We start from the raw sequence: 25,994 nt of genomic DNA, 5'->3' as shown, positions 1-25,994 counted from the left end.
ATATACATAAGCCTACTATCAAAATGACTACGTTGGCTACAAATACACAAGGACCCTCCGGCATTAAATATAAATATATACTGTATATATTTTCCTGCACTGCATCCTGTAGAACAGGGGTGCCCAAACCCTTTTTTGGACCAAAGATCTCCTTTTCGATCAACCAACCTCCTGCGATCGGCCCGTTACTGCACACGCACTCACGTACACACGCATGCCTGCCTACCTTCGGCGAGACCTGACGCACTTTTGCAGCGTGTTCACTATCGTAGCTCACGTGTACCGTTTTAAAATGCTTCTCTCGGCACTCCAGATTCCCATTCTTTGCCAGTACCCTCGGCGAATTGTACATGAAACACCTTTTTTTGTTTGTTGTTGTTGTTGTTGTTGTTTTATTTTTATTTATTTTTTGCAACAGCCATCTGCCTGGCCTCCCGTCCTCTTCATCGAGTGCCGCAGGCTATGACGCAAATCCTCGTTGACAGAAATGTTGAAATGTAATATTTATTCAACACAGTTTTGCAGCATTGTAAAACATTAAGATGTGCGGATTGTGATTATTGTCATAACCTTGGTGCCCGCAAGTTCGAAAATCCCATACTCCAAATCCAAATCCAAACTTGCCTCTGCCTGAATCATTGTCAAAGCCAAAACTGGACAAAAATAGAAACGGTAAATTAAAACCTGTTTTAAAAAAGCCACTTTTTGACAGCTTGGTATCAAAACATCATTTTTTTTCAGAAGTCACAGTTGAATATCCTCATACTAAATCACAGTTACTACTCCTGAAGGAGTAAAACCTCACTTGCGGCCAGTTGTTGTTGTTGTTTTGTTTATTACAATTAAGTAAACTGCTGTCTGAGCATATTGATATTCCCACAAAGGAAAAGCAAATCTTGGAGGCATCCCCAAACACTCCATTATGTTGTCGCAAAAACAGCATAAGATGATGTGTAATTGGATGTCTCCAAGGTGAAAAATGTCCCAGCAGCTAGAAAAACAGCTGGCAAATGTGATTATGAAAGTATCAAGGTGCAGAAAATCCAAATTAGCTTTGAGCTGTTCTTGAAAGCACAGCAGAAGTCATTTATAGTGGACGAAATGGTTTTAATGATACTAATGAATGTACTGATCCAGCATCAACAAGATGCTTGAGCCTCTAATAGTGCAATTTAGTCATCCAACTCTCACACATTGGACACAATGACAAGCGTTTAAAACTCCATTAACTTGTGACGGTGTGCTGTAAATTTGCAGGTTGGTTGATTGTACTGTAGGGTTTTACTTTTCATTCCTTTATTCCAAAAATGTTTTTAAAATTGACGATGCAGAAAATGCACACACATGAATTAGGTATGATTAATTTTCCTGTGGTCTTTCTATGGTCACGAGCTATGGGTCGTGACCGAAAGAACGAGATCCCGGATAGAAGCGGCCGAAATGAGTTTTCTCCGCAGGGTGTCCGGGCTCTCCCTTAGAGATAAGGTGAGAAGCTCGGTCATCCGGGAGGGGCTCCGAGCCGAGCCGCTTCTCCTCCACATCGAGAGGAGCCAGATGAGGTGGCTTGGGCATCTGATTCGGATGCCTCCTGAGCGCCTCCCTGGTGAGGTGTTCCGGGCATGTCCCACCGGGAGGAGACCCCGAGGAAGACCCAGGACACGCTGGAGAGACTATGTCACCCAGCTGGCCTGGGAACGCCTCGGGATCCCCCGGGGAGAGCTGGAAGAAGTAGCTTGGGAGAGGGAAGTCTGGGCTTCCCTGCTAAAGCTGTTGCCCCCGCGACCCGGCCCCGGATAAGCGGTAGAAGACGGATGGATGGATGGATAATTTTCCTGTTTTGGTCAGTAACATGTCAGAAAATTGCAAAAATGGTCATCGTTATTTTTCAAAATAAAAGCAGATATTGGCAAATGTCTTGGAAAAACACCAACAAAAAACACAAAGAAAATCAGGATGGATGTGTATTGCTAAGATTTTATTGAGACTCCTACTATTAACAATAATGCTTATCCATACGGTGCCTTAACAGTAACTGTACTTTCCGCACTATAGGGCGCACCAAAAAGTCTTGATGCAGTGATGAGCGGTGATGCAGTCATCTCATTGGTTGCTCATTGGTTGCCCTCTATGTCAATCAAGTAACGGGATTGAAGATAGGCTGACGGAGTACGTTCTGTGAAGTTGACACCTTGTTTGAATGGCATCGCTGCTGCCGAGGCGTTTTCGACGCTTGTCGTGTGAGAGCTCGGGAGCTGCATTGAACCAGCCAAAGAGCCGCATGCGGGTCGCGAGCCACGGTTTGGCCACCCCTGATTTAGAACATTGTCATATTGAAGTGTGACTTTAAAATTAAGACACTATTTATTTATTTTGTAATGATGAAACACTATGTTGATACTGTGCAGTCGTAGTAGTTACTTGAATTTAACACCTGTGTTGTATGTTTTATTAATATTGAAGATGACACACACAATTTGCTTTCGGGGGCCACATAAAATGATGTGGCGGGCCAAATCTGCCTCCCGGGCCTTGAGCTTTGACACCTGTGCTGTATCTATTTTATTTCTATTTTTTCCATCGAAGATATTTTATCGTTCTACATTTTCATTGTGATTTCGATGTTTACTACACCTAAGAATTGAAAGATAATTGCACTTTAAAATAGATGAATTATTCATTCATTCATTCATTCATCTTCCAAGCCGCTTGATCCTCACTAGGGTCGCGGGGGGTGCTGGAGCCTATCCCAGCTGTCATCGGGCAGTAGGCGGGGGACACCCTGAATCGGTTGCCAGCCAATCGCAGGGCACACAGAAACGAACAACCATTCGCACTCACACTTACACCTAGGGACAATTTACAGTGTTCAATCAGCCTGCCACGAATGTTTTTGGAATGTGGGAGGAAACCGGAGCACCCGGAGAAAACCCACGCAGGCCCGGGGAGAACATGCAAACTCCACACAGGGAGGCCGGAGCTGGAATCGAACCCGGTACCTCTGCACTGTGAAGCCGACGTGCTAACCACTGGACTGCCGGGCCGCCCACTTTAATTATTGTTGCTCAAAAATAATCACTACATCAGTAGTAATATGGAAATTAGAGCTGACTTTTGGAGTGGTGCCAGTTTGGGTCTAGGGGGACTACCAAGGTACCTTACAGCAAAGCGCTGAGGGTATCTTCTGTGATGTGTACATGTATGTGTATCAATGCAAATTTTGTATGAATAAAAGGGCTTTGTCAGCCCTCCACCATATACCCACCACCCCTAGTCACCCCCCACCCCGCAAAAAAGAAAGCATTAAGAAGAAATAAGGCTGAGCACTTTGAGTAATTCTTCCAGAGGGACAGGAAAAGACATAAGACACTTAGTGTTTATATCCTCCTTCAGGATGGCATTACGGCAATTAGAAAAGATTAAGGTCTTAGAATCTAAAAAGAACAAGTCCGAAGCATTTTACCAGCAAATGTAATCCCTGCTTTAGTGAATCAATTTATTGAAAAGTATCTCATTAGGGAACAAGCAACAGCTCGCAAGTGCACTGTGAAGAAGTCACTGATGTGTCTCACATTAACTTTCAAGTCATGGATAACGTGGCCTTTGTCCAGAAAAATATTTTGCCTTGAAACCTGCCAAGGTCAAATGTGATGAAAACATGATGAAGCAGCAGTAAATCGGTCTTCTTCCTCTTCTTCTTTCCCTCCCCACACACATTTACAGTGAATGTACAGCACAGACAAAGCTTGTCCTGTCTATAGAGTGTACTGTATGTACAATATGCATTTCAGTTTTTTTATATACATGTAGTACACCCTGAACTGCTTTCCAGCCAATCGCAGGGCACACACAGACAAACAACCATCCGCGCTCACACTCGCACCTAGGGACAATTTTGAGTATTCCATTAAGGTTGTGGGTTTCTATCTGGGCTCTGGCCTTAATGTGTGGAGTTTGCATGCTCTCCCTGTGCTTATTTGGGTTTTCTCCAGTTTCCTCTCACATTCCAAAACATGTCCACTATGTTAGGTTACAGTATTTGAATACTGACGTGTGAAAAAACGGAAATGGTTGTTTGTCTATTTTCGTCTATACTTGACCTACTGTCATATTTCGGTTTGTGACCAACAGGTGGCACTGTGGGGCTTTTCCCTGCAGCTGCACACCTGTTGGTCGTTAGATAATTAGTGGCTTTAAAAGGACTCCCATCCCGAGCGCTCATTGTCGAGTCATGGTGCTCTTTGCTACTGTCATGTGTCTGGGATGATGTTCTTTAGCTTCAAGAAAGTCATAACACGGAGCGGGGGGGGGGGGGTGACTTTGGAAAACAAATAACACAGATTTGTAGCCTGATGTTATGTTTTATGTTTTTAAACCATATTTGGTGACCATTCTTTATATTTCTACAAAGAAGCACCAACAATGAAAAACTCCCGCAATTCGATGTTTATGGCTATAGAATAAGAAAAAAAAAGATCCGTTGAATTAATAGTAATTGTGATGTCAAGTGTAACAGTAACATATTGTATCGTAGGATGAACCGTCAAAACGATAGACCACTAAAACAAGTGAGTAGGGATCACTGTGGTAAAGGCAAACATGCTATTCTCAATACAAGTCAGGATCACGGGGAAATTGTCAATGCATTTTTTACTGGTGATTTTTTAACAGGCAAATCTATATATAATAATAATAATATATCATATATAATATCTATTTTTAGTACAGTCATTTTTTTGTATGTTACTTCTTTGCGTAGTAGCATAAAAAGTGCTAAATTATCAATCACAGATCATTTGCCTCTTTCAGATTTCTAGACTTGGAGTATATAGAATGCAGATGATTAATTATGCCTGTTTTTTGTTTTTTTTTTGCGGCCATCTCTGGCAGTAATGGAAAACTAATTTGAACTTAACCCATGCTGATGATTGATGTTTTATTTAGGTGGTTATATTGGTTAGCATGTCGGCCTCACAGCACAGAGGTGCAGGGTTCAAGATATTTTGCTAAATATTCCAAATACCTGTACATACATATCTTATATTGAAATATTTATGTTCTTCAAAAGTACATACTGTACCCCTGCATGCAAATCAAATTATGCCGAAACCACTTCACCATCTTATCTTGCACCAAAAAGGAACGACTGAAGAATTAATGTTTCATTTAAAATGCAATCTCTCTCTACATATATATATGGAGTTAGTGGTTACAGATGCCCACCTGACCTTGACAAGTCTCCCTGCAAAGTCTGATAGAATAGGAGAAAGAAAAAAATGGAAATGCTGTCCCACTGCCAGTTCTGGGAGATCAGTCACGTCACACAGGTCATTGTTCTTTACAGTGGTTAATACAGTGGAGTGATGAAGTGCTTCAGTCTGCTGCCAATGCCCTTCTATAATGACAAAGTTGTGCAGCCATGTAACTATGAGCAAAACGCGTTTGAAAAAAATTTTGTTCTAGCTTTTAATTACAGGTATTTACATCTACAGCTGATACACAACTTATAAGATATTATACGGTACTGTGAGACTCTTTGTAACAGTAAAAGCATTTGAAACTTTACAAAGACTGAGAAAATAAGATTAGCAATTTTGTTGCAACAGCTTTTCCGGCTGGCACTGACATAACAAAGGTTTTGCATTTTTATTTTGTGATGCCTTGCCAAGCTTTCACCGCAGCCTTTTTCTGGGGGTAATCCCTTCAGTCTCCGCTTTATGGAAAATTGACGCTCTAGAGCAGTGGTCCCCAACCTTTTTGGTGTCATGGACCAGTTGAGACAAGTACAGTGCCGTGAAAAAGCATTTGCTTGGCCCCTTCCTGATTTCTGTGTTCTTTGCATATTTATCACACACAAAGGTTTCAATTCATCAAACCAATTTTAATATCACACAGAGACAACCCAAAAAAATAAAAATTGCTGTTTCTAAAGGCCAAATTAATTTATAATGGCACAAAAAAATATATATATCCTAACCGTCTTGTCCCGATGTGAAAAAGCAATTGCCTCCTGAACCTAATGATGGACTGTGCCACCCTTGGCAGCATTTACTGAAATCAAACGTTAACTGGTGATGAGTCTTTCACATTGCTGTGGAAAAAGTTTGGCCCAGTCTTTTTCGCAGAATTGCTTCAAGAGAAGCAGAAGCAGAGAAAATGATTTCGTATAACACAACAGGGGTTTTTTTGTCGTATGTTGGGCAGTAGAATGGGAATTGTGTCAATGGATGAAGATTTTTTCACATAAGGGGGTATTTTCACCCATGTAGGTTTCGTTCTAGAGGAATTTCACTGCCTATACAGTGAAACTCCTCTACAACGAAAACATGATTGTAGCAAGATATTTTTCACAACAGGGCGTTTTTCACTGTAGCAAACTTGATGTCATATGTAAACAGACACACACACACACACACACACACACAAAAGTCCTTGTACACGCACACACAAACGTATGTGTACTCTTTGTTTTTATTCCAATCTTGCATAAGTATGAACACACACTTATTTGACACTTCATATTGTAAGTGTGTGTGTGTGTTTAGGATGTGGTGATGTTTATGTGTGCTCATTGGAATTGGATCTACTTTATTTTCAATGTGTCGGATGTGGCTCTTTGCAGTAACACAGTAAAAAAAAATCTTGTGCATCAAGGAAGAGTGCGGCTACTTCAGAGAAATAATATGAATTAATCATTTCAGGATACATTGATCAGCGGCACTTCAAATGCACCTTGTGGCCCCCGGCTCAGTGGGAAACACGTCTGTTCCTCTGTGTCACTGCTGGTTTCCTAACGAGTCTTTATGCGGTCCGCGGCAGCCTGCAGGGGAACAGCCCCTCCCCACTCAGCATACGCATCTTACTCAGAGCAGAGGTAAAGAAACTACAGGATTTCCTCAGGAACAGCAAATGTAAAATCTAATTACAGCATAGATAGAGGGTTATGTCATACGGCAAACACTTTATAGCCTACTGTGATATCTATCGTTAGAATGCACAGTTCTACAGCAGGCTGTCATGCACTGTTTTTGTGACACAATTTTGTGACGCACTGCATTTAAAATTTCAACTTGGGTACGAAGGGTTCAACCTGGGTGCTTTTATACATTATTCACACATGATTCTATCCCCATCTTCATCCACTTTCACACACATCAATGGCGTTCACTTGAAGATGCCATGGTCATCTTGCTCACACAATTTCCCATCCGTTGTGCTTGTTCACATCAAACATACTTTAGGTTCAGCTGTGCAAAAAGGACACTTATCTTCAATAACCATAAAACGTGAAATGTATAGGTAGTTAGGTATATATGATGTTCAAGATTCAAGAATCGGACATACGTGGATGACTGATTATTGTTCGCTAATGAAAGCAGTGTATTTAAATTCTTTGTGTTGGTGTGTTCTTATTGGTAATCGATTCATCAAGGTCATCGGGAAAATCATTAAAATCTCCCTCGAGTGTTAATTGTGCCTCTTTATATTTTACTTTGAGGGTTTCAAATTTTTGACATCCCTTTGTGCACATGGCTTTGGCTTAATTATAATTGTTGTGGTTGTACAAATAAAATAAATACACAAAAATACACAAACAATAAAGGATGTGTAACTTTTATAACCTTGTCTCAAGGATATGATGTCAGATGTTAGTTGTTTATCTCACATTTTATTGTAAATCACAAACATGGCTAATGTGTGCCGTAGCCGCCGCCAAAAGAGAACAAACAGCCTGAGCCAAAGTGAATAAACGCACAAACTCCTCTCTCAAAACATAACATCTACTTTAATAACTGCTCTCGTGACCCCGACTCCCGTCCCGTGAATCGTGTGATGTATTAATTTCAAAAAGACAAAACAGAAATATAACTGCTCAGCAAAAAAGATGGCATATTTCCAACAAAAAACACATACATAGTATTATAAACTGATCACAGCCAAACAATCACTTTAATTTCTTTCTTTATTTTCTAAATTAAAATCGAAGTGAAAATGAAAAATTGTTGTCACGAGGCAGTCCACTTCAGTGTGTGTTTTGTTTGCAAGGGCGGTATGGGGGTGGCTCCCCAATATTCATTAATTCATTCATTCATTCATTCATTCATCTTCCGAGCCGCTTGATCCTCACTAGGGTCGCGGGGGGTGCTGGAGCCCATCCCAGCTGTCTTCGGGCAGTAGGCGGGGGACACCCTGAATCGATTACCAGCCAATCGCAGGGCACACAGAAACGAACAACCATTCGCACTCACACTCACACCTAGGGACAATTTAGAGTGTTCAATCAGCCTGCCACGCATGTTTTTTGGAATGTGGGAGGAAACCGGAGCACCCGGAGAAAACCCACGCAGGCCCGGGGAGAACATGCAACTCCCTCCACACAGGGAGGTCGGAGCTGGAATCGAACCCGGTACCTCTGCACTGTGAAGCCGACGTGCTAACCACTGGACTACCGGGCCGCCCATATATATATATATATATATATATATATATATATATATATATAATAGCGGCTGGATAGCTCAGTTGGTAAGGCATCGGTTTGGCATACGGGAGACGGTGGTTCGAATCCCGCTTGGGGCAAAAAAAAAAAAAAAAAAAAAAAAAAAAAAAAAAAAAAAGAGCACATAACACCATCCAGTGTGGGTCCTTGGGCAAGATCCTTCACGCTAATGCCTACCTCATACAATGATGAGAGACAATAAAACGAATGACATGCCGGCTCAGACGTCGCCCGGCCAAACAAGGTCTGCGTCAGGTGCTGGGGAACCAGAGCACCTTGATGAAAAATGGGCTACTGGAACAAAGCGGAGATGGGCGAGATGCGATAACATGGCTCTGTTGGAATGCTACTACTCAAGCAACCCTAGTCAGAGGGGTTACATGCAGAGAATGTGGGCTAAATGGTTACTTCGAAACCCACAGTCACGGTTGACCGCGAAACAACTAGTAGCTCAGTGTTCCAACATCCACAAACGGCAACTGCTGTCACAACTTGAGATTGATGAGGTACAACGCAGGTTCCATGGTGAAGGGCCCCAGGCTGCCAGATCAGAGGAGGAGGTCATACAAGAGATTGGGAGGCAAGCCCCAATGAATGCAGATGATGAGATTGGGTGGCCAGCCCCAATGAATGAAATGCTGAGCGAGGCAGCAACTGACCTGAAAGCTAAGATCATGGCGAGAATGAAAGCTGGGCAACCTAGAAACCGATTACAACGGCTATGTGAAGTACCATCTGAAAGTCTCATAGAAAGTGTGAATGCAGCACTGAGGGCGATCCCTACCGTAACGATCACAGAAACCAATGAGCTGATATACGCTTCAGCATCAGTGATCCTGGAGACTCTGGGCTATAAGAGCAACCATGGGAGCCATGAGATACGTTACCCACCATGGAAAAGACGGTTGGAGGCTAAGATCAAGGCGGCCCGGAAAGATGTGAGTCAATTGACGGAGGCCCAGAGAGGTGTGATGAAAAGGCCGATACCCGAGAGGTACATCCAGATGACCATACCTGAAGCACTCGAAACTGCCAAACAAAGGCTCCAAGCCTTGTCCAGTCGCCTAAAGCGGTACACGAAAGAGAATGATGCCAGACGAATAAACAGGCTGTTCGCAACACAACCTGCGAAAGTGTATGCTCAGTGGCAGGGTCCTAACAACAGAGCTGACCCACCAAGACTGGAAACTGAAAGGTACTGGAAAGGCATATGGGAGAAGGAGGTTGCACATAACAGCAGTGCACAATGGCTGGTGACCCTGAGAGAGGAGCACAGCAACCTCCCTGAACAGAACCCAGTTACCATAACAGTGGCAGACATACAGGAAAGAGTCTCAGATATGAAGAACTGGACAGCACCAGGCCCGGACATGGTCCACACCTACTGGCTAAAGAGACTCACAGCACTCCATGAGCGCCTAGCAGTACAAATGAACCAGCTGCTGAGGGATGGGACTCACCCAGAATGGCTAACCGAAGGGCGAACGATCCTGATCATGAAGGATCCCTCGAAGGGTGCAGCCCCATCCAACTATCGGCCAATAACCTGTCTCTCCACAACATGGAAGCTCATGTCAGGCATCATTGCGGCTAAGATAAGTGGACACATGGATCAATACATGAACGAAGCGCAGAAGGGCATTGGTAGGGATACCAGAGGAGCCAAACATCAACTCCTGGTTGACAGAACAGTCGCACAAGACTGCAGGTCCCGACGTACCAACCTGTGCACAGCTTGGATTGATTACAAGAAAGCCTATGACTCGATGCCACATACATGGATCACTGAATGCTTGGAGTTGTATAAGGTGAACAGGACCCTAAGAGCCTTCGTTGCGAACTCGATGAGGATGTGGAAAACCACACTTGAAGCCAATGGCAAGCCACTTACCCAAGTGTCCATCAAATGTGGCATATACCAAGGTGATGCACTCTCCCCACTGCTGTTCTGCATAGGACTGAACCCCCTAAGCCAAGTAATCACCAAGACAGGCTATGGATACCGCCTCAGAAATGGAGCTACAATCAGTCACCTCCTCTACATGGATGACATAAAGCTGTATGCTAAGAGCGAAAGGGACATAGATTCCCTGATCCACACAACCAGGATCTACAGCAGCGACATCGGGATGTCATTCGGGCTTGAGAAATGTAGTCGGATGGTGACTAAGAGAGGAAGGTTAGTCCGCACTGAAGGGGTCTCACTCCCTGAAGGAACAATAGCAGACATTGAGGACAGCTACAAGTACCTTGGTATACCACAAGCCAATGGCAACCTCGAACTGGCAACAAGGAAAGCGGCTACGGCCAAATACCTCCAGCGAGTGAGGCAAGTCCTAAGAAGCCAGCTCAATGGCAAGAATAAGACCCGGGCAATAAATAGCTATGCCCTGCCAGTGATCAGATACCCTGCAGGAATAATAAGGTGGCCAAAGGAAGAGATTCAGACCATGGACGTTAAGACCCGAAAGCTCCTAACCATGCATGGAGGGTTCCATCCCAAATCCAGCACCCTGAGACTGTACGCAAGCCGAAAGGAAGGAGGCCGGGGACTAGTGAGTGTGAGAGCCACTGTCCAGGATGAAACATCCAAGCTCCATGAATACATCAAGGAGAAGGCTCAAACGGATGACGTACTCAGAGAATGTCTCAGACAATGGGGAACAGAAGATGAGGCGCTGGAAGAGGGACCATCATGGGAGGACAAGCCCCTACACGGGATGTACCACCGGACCATAACTGAAGTGGCTGATCTCAAGAAGTCCTATCAGTGGCTAGAGAGGGCTGGCCTGAAGGACAGCACAGAGGCACTCATCCTGGCTGCTCAGGAGCAGGCCTTGAGAACCAGAGCCATCGAGGCCCAGATATACCACACCAGACAAGACCCAAGGTGTAGGTTGTGCAAAGAGGCACCTGAGACGATCCAACACATAACTGCAGGGTGTAAGGTGCTGGCAGGAAAAGCCTACATGGAACGCCATAACCAGGTGGCTGGCATAGTCTACCGAAACATCTGTGCGGAGTATGGATTGGAAACCCCAAGGTCAAAATGGGAAACACCACAGAAGGTGGTGGAGAATGACAGAGTGAAGATCCTGTGGGACTTCCAGATCCAGACTGACAAGATGGTAATGGCGAACCAACCAGATATCGTGATCATAGATAAAGGGCAGAGGAAAGCCGTTGTAGTGGATGTAGCGGTCCCAAGTGATGGAAACATCAGGAAGAAGGAACATGAGAAACTCGAGAAATACCAAGGGCTCAGAGAGGAGCTGGAGAGAGCCTGGAAGGTAAAGGTGACAGTCGTGCCTGTGGTGGTCGGAGCACTCGGGGCAGTGACCCCCAAACTAGATGAGTGGTTGCAACAGATCCCGGGAACAACATCGGACATCTCAGTCCAGAAATGTGCAGTGCTGGGAACAGCAAGGATACTGCGCAGAACCCTCAAGCTTCCTGGCCTCTGGTAGAGGACCCGAGCTGAATGAGGGACGGACACCACCCGAGGGGTGAGATGAGGATTTTTTTATATATATATATATATATATATACTGTAATATGGTGAAATATGGGAACACAATTTCCATGTTTATTCATTATGCTCAATGAAATAAATCAAGGTTTTCAACATTTAATATACAAGGTAATTCATCAAATATAAAACATTTTTTATTTGATTTAATTTAAAACAACCCAGATCAGCAACACTTGTTGAAAAGACAGGCAATTTGAGCAAAGGAGACTGAAGGCAACATTGATCACTGAAATGAACAATTTCTTGATTGATGGTAATGAAAGTACCTCACTACTCATCCCCTGTGAATTCCATCACTCAAGTTCAACACCCTTATGGACTCCGGAAAGAGGGTCTATCATTGCAGTTCGCAAATCAGGTAGAAACTAGAGCAATGTGGATGTGGGTTGGTTATATTGCTTGTCTGGTTATCTAAACAGCAGACTGCCAGAGAAACAGAGAAAATATGCTGGGCCAGCTGTCTAAGTGCTTCACGGACGTGCTACGAACCCAAAATAAAAATGCTGGAGTGCAAAAAAAAAACTTGAGATTTTATTACAGCGCAAATGAAATTTTGAGAGGGCCAACTTCAAATCCTTAGGACTTATTTTGGATGATCTACTTGAAATAAGACGTCTGCCATTGGCATTTACAGGATATGAATAGAGCAGCTCCGGTTATCTGATCTTGATTTCCACAGATACCAATGCGATTACGAACGGTTGTTTGTCTGTGTGCTCTGCGATTGGCCGGTAGAGGCTCATGATTGTTAGTGGTACAGAAAATGGAGCGCTGAAAGATCATCATTGTGATGGTAGAAAATGTCTTCAGAATCAAAATCATCTTTATTGGCCAAGTATGTAGAACACACAAGGAATTTGTCTCCGGTATAACACGCTGCACTAGTATCATCGTAAACAACAAAATCATTGAACCATTTTAGAGTAACCAGTAGTTTTGTAGTACCATTTTGTGGTGCAAGAAGAGTGACTATGTCAGTGACTGTTTAAGGAGTTAATGGCTAGAGGGAAGAAGCTGTTTAAGTGTCTACTGGATTTGGTGCGCATGGATCTGTAGCGTCTGCCTGAGGGGAGTGGCTGGAAAAGGTGGTGGGCAGGGTGCGGGGGATCCAGGAGGATTTTCCGTGCCCTTGTCTTGATTCTTGCACTGTGCAAGTCCGCAAGAGTGGGTAGGGCAGTGCCAACGATTTTCTCCGCCGTCCTAACTGTCCGTTGAAGTCGGATTTTGTCCTTTTTTGTGGCGGCCCCAAACCAAACCGTGATGGAAGAACACAGGATTGATTCGATGACTGCCGTGTAGAACTGTCGTAGCACCTCCTATGGCAGGCCATGCTTCCTCAGCAGCCTCAGGAAGTACATCCGCTGCCGGGCCCTTTTCAGGATGGAGATGGTGTTATGGTTTTCGTAACACTATGATCCATTCATGCATCATTCTTTGCATCCTCGGTCTTCAGTTTGGAAGCAATTAAAAACTGTGAAATGCCGTCAGACTCGTGTGTCTCCATCGCTCATCATTTAAGTAGAACTTTTTACGCCTCCGATCAACTCATCAGTGCACTTCTGAGGGATCAGAAAGGATAGGGCTGCCCAAGGTGTGAATTCAAAGGAGTCCTCCACTTTTGAAATACGGCGAGAAGAAAACCTCCACTTGAACTAAGCAAAATGGAGACGCTCAAAGGAATCCCTTTTGACACAATAGTTTTCTCCCTTGCTGCCCCCGCCACACAGCTAAGGTAAAGGATCCAAGTTGATGGAAAATAAAAGAACAAAGCAGAACCTTGACAAAACAGGGCATCTTGCTCAACTCGCTGATGCATAAAAATAAATAATTAAAAAAATAAAAAGTGCAAAACTGAATATTTTGTGGATGCGTGCAGTGTGCAAGTTTGCATGAAAAATAACGAGACATCTAAATGCTGCTTCGGAAGCGAAACGTTTGTCAATAAGGGCAGATCTAAATATTTAATAAGAATGTTCAGATGTCCCAACGCTTCACACTATTTTGGTGGAGGAGTTTGTGTACCAATGGTCCCAGGAGTTGTCTGAGGCTTTCTGAGTAATTCAATAGACATTTTGCGTTTTAAGTCTGAAAATAACATCTTTTTTTTTTCAGTTTCAATTGCTGACCTACACCAAGCTGTGTACAAGTTATGTTAGTTCTTTTTCTTTTTTCCGAGACTCGGGAATAAAGTTTGTACGTATAGAAACTCCACAAAGAGTAGAAACATTGTCATTTCCATCAGCAGTGCTTGTGTTTCTGCGCCTCCCATCTCTAACCTGATTCAGTCAACATCTGACAGCAGAGTGAGATGGAGAAGGAAGCAGTCAAAGGGAAGAAGGTAAGTAAGCATCCCCCACACAAATATTGTTCCTTGCTTTCCACTGCCACTGGAGAAATGTACTTTGTTGTAAATCCCATCATAAAAAAAGGTAGTTAATCTTAAACTGACTTTTTGGCCTCATTGCCAATTCTTCTTCTTCTCCTTCTTTTTATTTTTTTTAAACTGCACAATCGGAAGGTCTATGAGTACCAGGTACAAACAATTGCAGGTTTTGGACATTAACGGTCCATAGTACCAGCCAGTACTATGTACAGTAAGTGTTGAGCCACATCCTTTCCCAGCATGTTTTTTGTGGAGCACAGTCCATTCTTTCACCACTGATTGCTCCTTTCTAGGTTCACAGCAATCATGGCGGCATGGCCCGCAGCTCAGGAAGAAAGACGCAAAGGAACTTTTGCATGTCTTATGATGTGCTCTACAGTTTGTCGGATTTATGTCATTTTGACTCCCAACATGACAGTCCAAATGAAATTAAAGGAAAAACAAATCTTCGGGAACCTTACATTTGCGTTAATATGTTTTGATTTATAAAGCAATGAAATTACAGATATACAGTATGTCACAAATGAATAATTTAAATGACAATGTAATGTGCCACTTATGAAATTGTTTGAACAGAAAAACACAAGTCTTTTTGTTCAAAAACAACCACTGAATTATTGTAATAATATTAGTACTAACAATAATAAGAAGAGGCAGCCCGGTAGTCCAGTGGTTAGCACGTCGGCTTCACACTGCAGAGGTACCGGGTTCGATTTCAGCTCCGACCTCCCTGTGTGGAGTTTGCATGTTCTCCCCGGGCCTGCGTGGGTTTTCTCCGGGTGCTCCGGTTTCCTCCCACATTCCAAAAAACATGCGTGGCAGGCTGATTGAACACTCTAAATTGTCCCGTGGTGTGAGTGTGAGTGTGAATGGTTGTTCGTTTCTGTGTGCCCTGCGATTGGCTGGCAACCGATTCAGGGTGTCCCCCACCTACTGCCCGAAGACAGCTGGGATAGGCTCCAGCACCCCCGCGACCCTTGTGAGGATCAAGCGGCTCGGAAGATGAATGAATGAATGAATGAATGAATGACATTGACTTGCAAACTGGAAACATTTTTCTCCATCATTTTGATAATTTGGGCCACCGGCAGCTACCCTGGCATAGATCCAATGTCTTTTCTCCAGTTGTCCTCCTCCTGTGAATTCTGTTCAAGACTAATCATGCACTCAAAAGTTTTTTGCCCTCTCGCTCACCTGGGCTTTCCATTGTTTGACTTTGTTTATGAGCTCCATAAGAGCAGTCTGCTCCTTTGCCACCTTACTCAGCTCATCGGACATGAAATTGAAGGATGAATCTATTTCCTTCAAATCCTTCCTCATTTAGAGCATGATTAGATTTCGCCAGCATTTCCTTCTTTGCTTTCGTTTGTCCATCCATTGAAGTTTGGCTTCCAAGCAGCACATGATCTGATTTACTACTTCCTGTCCACCTGACTTCCCGCTTCCACCAGAAGATAAGTCATTCAAATATTTGATCGAAATTCTAATTGCATTGAACATGGGGTTTGTCAGTGTGAAAGCAACCTGGTAATCAACACAATGATCTCCACCAGAGACGGACGGACAAATCGCATTTGCGCAGACCACAAATAACGTCCAATATGTTCCTGGCCTGATGTCCACAAATGGATCCTGTGCTCAAAGTATGCGGCGTAATTGGCATCTGCCAGAAAACGCTGGAATTGATATTCACTGTTGTAACCGTGTTCTTTTCCCTGATAAGATCAGGTTAACGCTGAGCATGTGCCAGACACAAGAAGGAATGGAGGCGCCGAGGTAAATGTTCTGTGACTGCAGCGTGCTCATGCATAAATGTGTTTATTTATTTTATTGATTTATTGATTTCTTATCAGGCGGCCCGGTAGTCCAGTGGTTAGCACGTCGGCTTCACAGTGCAGAGGTACCGGGTTCGATTCCAGCTCTAAATTGAAGAGCGCCAATGCGGTTTTGGAACCGTGAGTCGCCGCTTGGAATTGAAATGGATTTCCATGGGACAGGAGAAGTGAACCAATCTCTTTTTTCGTCAATGGATGCTACAGCTTCTTGTTGACTTTGAAACTTAGCTTGTAGCCGACGTGTGCACATTTTGAGCATGACGTCTCTGATCCACTGGTTAAAGGACACTTTGATTCTCTCCTCTTTCGTCTCAAACCGCTTCAAACAACAAAGCATGTGACGGAAAAGTGGTTAGGACTGCACGACTGTCCGTGTTTTATGTTATGTGTTGTGTTTATTATTTTACTTTATGTTAACTGTTTTGTAAAGCGCTTTGTTACAGCTGCCGCTGTTGTGAAAGCGCTATATAAATCAGCATGTATTGTATTGTATTGTATTGTATTTTAAAAACTTTTGCAGCATAATAAACAAACTAGAGCTGCCCAAGACTTTTGTCTGCCTGTTCCATAAAAACAAACAAATAAGTAAATCAATAAATAAACCCCAAAATACATCAATAAAATAAAAAAAAAACTGGTTGACATCAGTTGGCGTCGCTGGCATTCCTCGCTAGGGTTCCAGTTTGAAATCGTTTCAAGTCAACGGCGCTCAAAAAGTGAAGGTTTCATACAATGTGAAACGTATGATCTCTCTCCCTTGTCTCTAAAATGTGCAAACAGTACTAGTGGGCTAAAGCATCCATACATTTGCGCACTTTTGATGAGTCAGATACTGTGTGCAGTAAGTTGCATACGACTCTTTCAGAGTTTATCAGCGAGACTCCTAAACATTCATTCATTCATCTTCCGAGCCGCTTGATCCTCACTAGGGTCGCGGGGGGTGCTGGAGCCGATCCCAGCTGTCTCCGGGCAGTAGGCGGGGGACACCCTGAATCGGTTGCCAGCCAATCGCAGGGCACACAGAGACGAACAACCATTCGCACTCACACTCACATCTAGGGACAATTTAGAGTGTTCAATCGGCCTGCCACGCATGTTTTGGAATGTGGGAGGAAACCGGAGCACCCGGAGAAAACCCACGCAGGCCCGGGGAGAACATGCAAACTCCACAAAGGGAGGCCGGAGCTGGAATGGAACCCGGTACCTCTGCACTGTGAAGCCGACGTGCTAACCACTGGACTACCGGGCCGCCCTCGACTCCTAAACAATTTGTCCCAAATGAAAGATTGGTGAGTGATAAATTGATAAAACAATGTTGGACTGTCAAAAAGGTTGAACTGGATTATTGTTAATGCATCTCTAACCACATGTGGATTAAGGATCTTTTATTTTCTCCAAGAAAATCTAATCTTCAAAGGGTTTTCTGTAGATTTTGTCAACTCCTAAACACACACATTTTATTCTATACTTAAGATGAAATCTATGTGACATTGAATTTGTTTTTCTGAGCTGTAAGTAGCAAATAAAGAAGATCTAAATCTGATCCAAAGTGATAACGTGTCAACAACTCACTTTTACTTCCTGATAGACTCTGATAACTTCCAGGCTGTGAGACGTGGGGCTCGGACGATCAAAGGTTCACCTGAGGGATGCATGGAAATTTCACTTGGTAATGACAAGGTTGAAGTAAATCTGTTCTGACATTAGCACATGTGGCAAGTTCTGATTCTCCAGATGCCTTCACCTGAACTATTTCAAGGAGCACTGAAATAACAGATGGGGCCTACCCAAAAAGCAGGAAATGTTTTCTCTTTCTTTCTGAATATATCGCCACACTTACACAGATATTTTCAAAACTACTTGATTTGTTTTTCGATTTACAATAATTTCCCCCACCCCTACTATTGGACATAAAACCCTCCTGCAAGTAATGGACTCCCCTAGAAATTTTGGGGATTGTTTCTCTTGAGACGTGTCACTTCAACATAGTTCTTTGGCAATAAGACAGGGGTTCGGGGCACCATTTCAAACCATCTTAGGGCATTTATCTATCCATCCATCCATTTTCTGATCTGCTTTAGCCTCACAAGGGTCGCAGGGCGTGCTGGAGCCTATCACAACCGTCTTCCGGCAGTAGGTGGGGTACACATTGAACTGGTTCCTACAACCACCTGGCTCACACTCACACCGAGGGACAATTTAGAGTGTTCAATCAGCTTGCCACGCATGTTTTTGGAATGTGGGAGGAAACCCGAGAACCCGGAGAAACCGCACTCGGGCACGGGGAGTGTCATGATTCTGTTTATGACCAACAGGTGGCACTGTAGGGCTCTCCCTGCAGCTGTACACCTGTTGGTCATTCTGTAATTCATTCATTCATTCATCTTCCGAGCCGCTTGATCCTCACTAGGGTCGCGGGGGGTGCTGGAGCCTATCCCAGCCGTCTTCGGGCAGTAGGCGGGGGACACCCTGAATCGGTTGCCAGCCAATCGCAGGGCACACAGAAACGAACAACCATTCGCACTCACACCTAGGGACAATTTAGAGTGTTCAATCAGCCTGCCATGCATGTTTTTGGAATGTGGGAGGAAACCGGAGCACCCGGAGAAAACCCACGCAGGCCCGGGGAGAACATTCAAACTCCACACAGGGAGGCCGGAGCTGGAATCGAACCCGGTACCTCTGCACTGTGAAGCCGACGTGCTAACCACTGGACTACCGGGCCGCCTCATTCTGTAATGAGTGCTTTCAAAGGACTCCCAGCCCGACCACTCATTGTTGGGTCATTTTTGCTGTTTGTTGGCTGCTGTCATGTTTGTTTTAGTCATGTTTAGGTCATTGTTATGTTTTATCTTCAGTCATGATTTTTTCTTTGATACTTTGGACTTTCTTTGTTTTGGATTCAGTTTTCTCTATGTTTTAATACAATTTGTCAAGGACACCCTGCTCCTCTCTCTTGCCTGCTTTTTGGGGTCCACCACTACATCTCAACGTGACAGGGAGAGCATGCAAACTACACACAGGGAGGCCGGATTTGGATTTGCATCCCGTACCTCTGCACTGTGAGGTTGCCGCGCTAACCAGTCGACCACCGGACCGACTTAGAGCATTTTAGAGGGTACAAAAACGGAGGATGGCCAAGTTTTTCAGCAAATAACTGAGGATAAGTTCCACAAATAGCCTGTGAATCAGTGAATTTAGAGTGGCGAATGGCAAATAAGTAGCGTTTCACTGCGCAGTATATCGATTAATGTTCCCTCCCAGAGTCCGTATAAAGCAGTGCTGATTGAACATGCTGAACATGTCAGAATGGAGGCATCAAATTAAGCGACTGATTCTGCTGGCGTTGCTTTTTTTAGCAGTCTGATTGGACAAAATGTGCTTGAACCAACAAATGCACATTCATGCGGACAAAACCCGCACAGATGCACATTTGTTCAAACCTGGGGCTAGAAAAATATCCGTCTACGTGTCTTTGTAGGGTCCTCACCAGTTGTCCAGTGCTATGCTGTTTCCCATGTCATCTTTGAACATTAAAATATTGTAAATTCACCTATGCTTTTTTTGTTTGCTGTTAAATGTTTAAGATGAGGGGCGGCCCGGTAGTCCAGTGGTTAGCACGTGGGCTTCACAGTGCAGAGGAACCGGGTTCGATTCCAGCTCCGGCCTCCCTGTGTGGAGTTTGCATGTTCTCCCCGGGCCTGCGTGGGTTTTCTCCGGGTGCTCCGGTTTCCTCCCACATTCCAAAAACATGCATAGCAGGCTGATTGGACGCTCTAAATTGTCCCTAGGTGTGAGTGTGAGTGCGAATAGTTGTTTGTTTCTGTGTGCCCTGCGATTGGCTGGCAACCGATTCAGGGTGTACCCCGCCTACTGCCCGGAGACAGCTGGGATAGGCTCCAGCACCCCCCGCGACCATAGTGAGGATCAAGCGGTTAGGAAGATGAATGAATGAATGAAAAGGACATAAGTGGGTGCGGGTTGATTTGGAATATGTGAAAGTGCGGTTTGAGTTCATAGACCCTTGTCCTGCAGATTTTCGGTCAGAATCCCCCCCCCCCTCCCCCCCAAGTGATTCAGAGAAGTCTGATTTTGTCACCCATATTTTTACGAAAGAATGGAAATTACATCATAAATTAAATGACCAAGTCTAATACAGTTCAGTAGCTTTGGATTTACGCTACATGGTTCAAGTCACACAATTTTTTGTGGCTCAGTTCATATATGTCTTGCGGCAAAAAGTTAAAAAAAAAAGTGAGAATGAAAAAGGTTGAAGTAGCGAGAATTAGCACACTCAAAGTTGTAGTTGAACAATTACTGAAAGTTGAGCAGTATAAGTGAAATGAGGTCCAAACCCTGATGAATCATACCACTTTTCAACCAAAAAATAAATAAAAAATGCTTGTTCGGCTCCAGTGCGGGTGCTTTGCTTAGTTGGTTCTCAACAGGTTCTTACGAAGAATGTGCTTGGTTTTCCACGGGCAAAGAGACAAGCAGGAGCTACGTCATTACATCATCGTAATGCGTCTGAACAGCGATGCTTACGTTGACGTTAACCCAAGAGCTATTAATAATAATAATCCTCATCATCATCATCATCGGCGGCCCGGTAGTCCAGTGGTTAGCACGTCGGCTTCACAGTGCAGAGGTACCGGGTTCGAATCCAGCTCCGGCCTCCCTGTGTGGAGTTTGCATGTTCTCCCCGGGCCTGCGTGGGTTTTCTCCGGGTACTCCGGTTTCCTCCCACGTTCCAAATATATGCATGGCAGGCTGATTGAACACTCTAAATTGTCCCTAGGTGTGAGTGTGAGCGCGGATGGTTGTTCGTCTCTGTGTGCCCTGCGATTGGCTGGCAACCGATTCAGGGTGTCCCCCGCCTACTGCCCGGAGACAGCTGGGATAGGCTCCAGCACCCCCCGCGACCCTGGTGAGGATCAAGCGGTACGGAAGATGAATGAATGAATCATCATCATCATAATGTGCTGTTAGCATCTGCTAGCATAGCATCGTTTACAGTCGTATGTAGTATCTAACAGTCAAGCACATGCAATCGGCAAATGTGTATTTCTTTCTTCATCATTGTCGATGATAACAATCTTGGCTGCAAGTTGGAGATTCAATGCTATCGGGGCAGATCCGCGATAGCTCTTCTGGTGGGACACACTTGTGCCGGAGTGCATGGCTCAACAGTGAAGCTGAGGACTGCTCTGACTGGTCAGACTCGAATTGATGTACACATAATTGCACACAATGCTCTGAGCACATCATTAGGCATCCAACCGTTTACCTGTGCGTCCCTGTCATATTCTGCCATTATCTAATGCATTTGGTGTCCTCCTGTATTCCATTTGAGTCATGCGGTAGCGGCTGTTAGACTTGAATCCCTGTCATTAGTGTCTCACATCCATCCGGTATTTACAAGCATCAAATATCACAAGACAACAGAAATGCCTTTAAGGTTCATTTTAACCGCAGCAAAGCCTTATCTTTATTCTTCACACAATCCGTGGCAATATGTTGACTCATCTTTTATTTATACATCTGCACTTGTGAGGATCAGGGATAAGTTCTGCTTGCAAAAAAATGTTCCAGATTCAGTGCCGGATCAGCTTTGCATTACTCTAGTACAGGGGTCACCAAACTACGGCCCGCGGGCCGGATACGGCCCACGGGCACATTTGACCCGGCCCTGTAACCCTCCTGTTGTCCTCGGGTCAAAATGACCCATCACTGTGTTAAAAAAGCCCCCCAAAAAACCCTAAATGATATTTTTTTTAATTGAAATTTTATGACTTTTCCTAGATTGTCCCCAACTGCAGAAAAATTGAAATGGAAGCTGTACAAAAAAAAAGTACAATGGTGGTCTTCGGGGCAAAATGACCCATGACGCAAATGGGGTTGAAATCAAGGTCACAACGTTATTTACAACAACATAGAATGTTTCAGTGTTTTAGTTGTGTCTCAGATCAATTAGTAGAACACGTGAACAAGACGGTAGCAGACATAAACAAGACAAGATAGGTGGCGTTCTCGTAGATGGCAGAACTCTTTTTTTGTGGATTTCAAGGGGCTATAAAGAGCGAGAGTTGTTTAGTTATTATTTATTTCCCGTTTTTTTCTGTGAAGAACTCAGAGAGGGTTATTTAGTTATTATTTATTTCATTAATAGTGTTATTATTTTGTTTCCTGACTTTTTTTCTGTAAAGAACCTGGAAAGGTTTATTTGGTTATGTGTGGCTTTCTGGGAAACAATAACATTTTTAAGCTCCCCTACGATCGTTGATGTTACAAAGTATCATTCACCGCCCCCCCATCAGAGAAGGGAAAAGTTATGTGGCCCTCACAGGAAAAAGTTTGGGGAACCCTGCTCTAGTAAATTGTTTGCATCAATCAAAAGAAGGATCTTCTCATGAGTAGCATCTTTTTACATTGCAAAAGAAAATATTTTTACCACCCACAGAGGGTCTGCTTTGTTAAAAGCGGAAATGATTTGTCAATTACTAGGAAACACCTGAGGTGCAAGATTTTGAGCCAGGGGAAAATTGGTGTTTGCGAGAGCTGGTAATTTGAGTATTTTAACCCTTCCATGCATCCTGTAACCTGATAACATGATAAACTGTCCATTGTAGTAACCACTGTCCCTGAAAGGGTTAACTATCAGTGGTTTGGTACAAATTTTGGTGTAACATTGGAAAAAAAAAAAGACTTGTGGAAGCCAAGTTCGAAGACAGACCGTCAGACCTTTACAGGAAAGCAAATAACAAAGTGATTCATTATATATGTCCTGTTACCTTCAACACTGAGGTGTTTCTAATTGTATTTCGATTGTAAAAAAAAACAGCCATTGGCCCTGCAGCAAAAGAATATATTTACACCATGCTCTGCCGTGTTCTTTGCTTAAGATCCCAAAGGACATTTTTCCCCTGTTAATGAAAGTTTAGAGCAATAATAAATTGCATTGAGCTATGTCACTAGCAGGAACGAATGAATAAATAAATAATCTTGGCAAATCAGTAACTGTTTTCATTTTGTATTTAATTTGGTGTCCATCAAGACCAATACTGTGCCATGTGAAAGGCTTCTAGCTGCATTTAAGCTATGTTTTGTGGTTGTTTTTGTTCGATTTCAAAATGATTAATTCATATCTGGGAATGGGGCTATACAGTACGTATATCAAATAAAAAGAGTCATACAAATATGTGGATTTGGGGTCGCCTTACACCCACATTCATGAAACCAACGCGAATCACAATGTTAAGGAGAGCCAAACAGAGTTAGGAGTGGTTGCTAACCGATTAGGCGCACATTGGCAAAACATATTTCTGACTTAAAAGCGTGTCAACCAGGATTTAGCTCTGATGGCACCACTGATCTTTAGTATGTGACGTGAACAACCGACTCACTGAATAACCTCCAATTTAAAAAGCAATATGACTATTAGCGACTTCAGCGAGGTTCATGGGGAGGACATTGATGCACTCACTGACACCATCACGGATTATATTGTGGGACGAATAAAGGATATCTTATCTTATCTTATTAGGTATACAATATTATGTTAATGTTCTAATGCAAGTCAAGTCAACAGTATTTTTGGAGCACTTTCAAACAGCCATCGCTGCATACAAAGTGCTGTACATGGAGCATTTAACATACACACAAACAGTAAAACGAATCGGTAATAAAGGCGGTAGAAAGCACCAAGCAGTAAAATCAAGAACAAATCTAAGTCATGCTGAGTCGAGTGACTTGAACATAATAACTGTTGAATGAAGACTGATTTCTTTCTTTTTACTTTTTTTATCTACCTTATTTTCTGTCAAATTATTACTGTATATGTTTTATGTTCAATAAACAAACAAGAGTGTTTGTGTTTTCAAAAATGTCAAAAGATTTGGATCTTAGTGTTGTGTGTGTGTGTGTGTGTGTGTGTGTGTGTCACTCCGGCCGACAAATTGAATAATTTGGGTATCTTTTATTTTAAATATGCTCATTGTGTGTTTGTAATGGACACAAATCTATTCACGATGAACTGCAACACGCCCTTTAAAACTAATTTGAATTAATAGACGCTTGGTCCATTTGGCAAAACCGGTAGCGGTGCTCGGTGTTGTGAATTCCTCTCCCACCCCAGCCGTTCCTCAAATTAATCAATTCCCTCTTATCACTCCTGTCTTTAACACCTTTTAATCACGGACTCTGGCCTTTTTTTTTGGTTTTTGGTAAAACGCTGGCACTCTTTCAGACAGTCTCGTCTTCAGATGAATACCGCGGAGTGAGTGGAGTGCCTCGCCTGGTAGCTAGCATGAGCCAAGGGAAAGACTTGAAGTGCTTTTCGTGGACACAAAAAATCACTTACGCTGCTATTCTGGCCAGACCAGTGGACCATAGCTTGGTTGTGAGACGAATCCCCGGTTAAAGCGAAGGTAGAGCTGGTAAGTTTGAGCTCGTCCTGTCTGGTACCGCCTGCTCTCCTCTCCTCGCCGTTCCAGCGCAGTTCAGAGCGCGTCACTCTGGTTCCGAAACGCCGACTCGGGCTAGCAACACTGCGGTCATCGCTGCTCCTTCTACCGCGCGTTCTGTGCGCTCCGCCACTTCCGTGATACTGTGAAATGTTACCCATGGAAAAAAGCTTCTCGTCGACTTCATCATTTGAGCGCAGCGTTTTTGTATTCCGTGTCAGATTTGACGCGTCTGCCCGATCCGGAGCGCGTTCATGGGTAAAAGATGTGCGGCGGAGCCTCGGAGTTCCGACACTTGCTGCCCGGGATCTCTCAGCCTCAACGCGGTGTCCGTCAACTTCTTGAAATGCTGTCACACTTTCACTTGTGACAAATCGCAGCAATAACTCCCGGGCATAAACCACCTTTCCAACCTGACATGACCTGCACGTTATCTCAGGGCTGGCGCCTTGCAATATCAAGAAAATCATCAACATTTCACACCAAAGCGCGCCGTGCCACTTTGAACAAAATAGCATCTCCCTTTCCATTGTTGACGGCAGAAAAATTGCTGCTGCAATGAATCGCACCCGCACTCTGCCTTTTCCCCCCTCTCCTCTCGGTGGTTGGAGGATGCAAAGCGCTGCCCAAGTTGTGGCGTTGTCCGATTGCAGTGTGCTAAAAAAGTCCTACGGAGTCAAACTGATCCAAGTTGAAGAATTTGATCATTTGAAGCCACACACGCAGGGGGGGGGGGGGGGGGGGGGGGAGGAGCTGCGGATCCACCGAAGAAGGACAATGTCCCCCACTGTCTTGCTCCCTGTGTCCGCTCAATATCATTACACTCAAAGGATCTCTGTTGCGCTTTTATTTCTTACCGGAGAATATTATTATTGTTATGATTATTGACTCCATACAGTTCAAATGTCCGTTTTACCCAATCTCTTAACAGTTATGATCATTTAAATGCATATGCTATACTTAAGGATAACTTGTGGATACTGTATTCTTATTACAGTATATCATTATGTCATTGTTTAGCATTGAGAATTATTATAGACCATTTTTGCAATTTGCAAATGGAATGTATACTACTAGAGAATATATATATGTATATATTCATTCATTCATCTTCCTAACCGCCTGATCCTCACTTGGGTCGCGGGGAGTGCTGGAGCCTATCCCAGCTGTCTCCGGGCATTTGGCGGGGGACACCCTGAATCGGTTGCCAGCCAATCGCAGGGCACACAGAGACAAACAACCATCCACGCTCACACTCACACCGAGGGACAATGTAGAGATTTCA

The 25,994-nt window shown here is 43.8% G+C and overlaps 1 protein-coding gene across 3 annotated transcripts in view; it reads right to left on the bottom strand.

Moving 5' to 3' along the window:
- Positions 1 to 25,511, bottom strand: part of LOC127612906 (VPS10 domain-containing receptor SorCS1) — an 81,630-nt gene extending 56,119 nt beyond the window's left edge. Inside the window, exon 1 of one of the 3 annotated variants that reach the window (XR_007966007.1) lies at positions 24,607 to 25,458. Coding sequence is in view for 2 of the 3 variants with exons in the window: in XM_052083755.1 (XP_051939715.1) it covers positions 24,607 to 25,239 (633 nt within the window). In the remaining variant the exon portion in view is untranslated. Of the gene's footprint in view, positions 1 to 24,606 lie in introns of all 3 variants that reach the window. The other 2 variants (XM_052083755.1, XM_052083754.1) reach the window with 2 other exon arrangements.
- Positions 25,512 to 25,994: the final 483 nt, after the last annotated feature.

This window comes from Hippocampus zosterae, chromosome 13, assembly GCF_025434085.1.
Source record: "Hippocampus zosterae strain Florida chromosome 13, ASM2543408v3, whole genome shotgun sequence".
Taxonomy (NCBI): Eukaryota; Metazoa; Chordata; class Actinopteri; order Syngnathiformes; family Syngnathidae; genus Hippocampus; species Hippocampus zosterae.
Note: the sequence above shows the minus strand (reverse complement) of the source record. Positions and strands in the feature narration are given on the sequence as shown.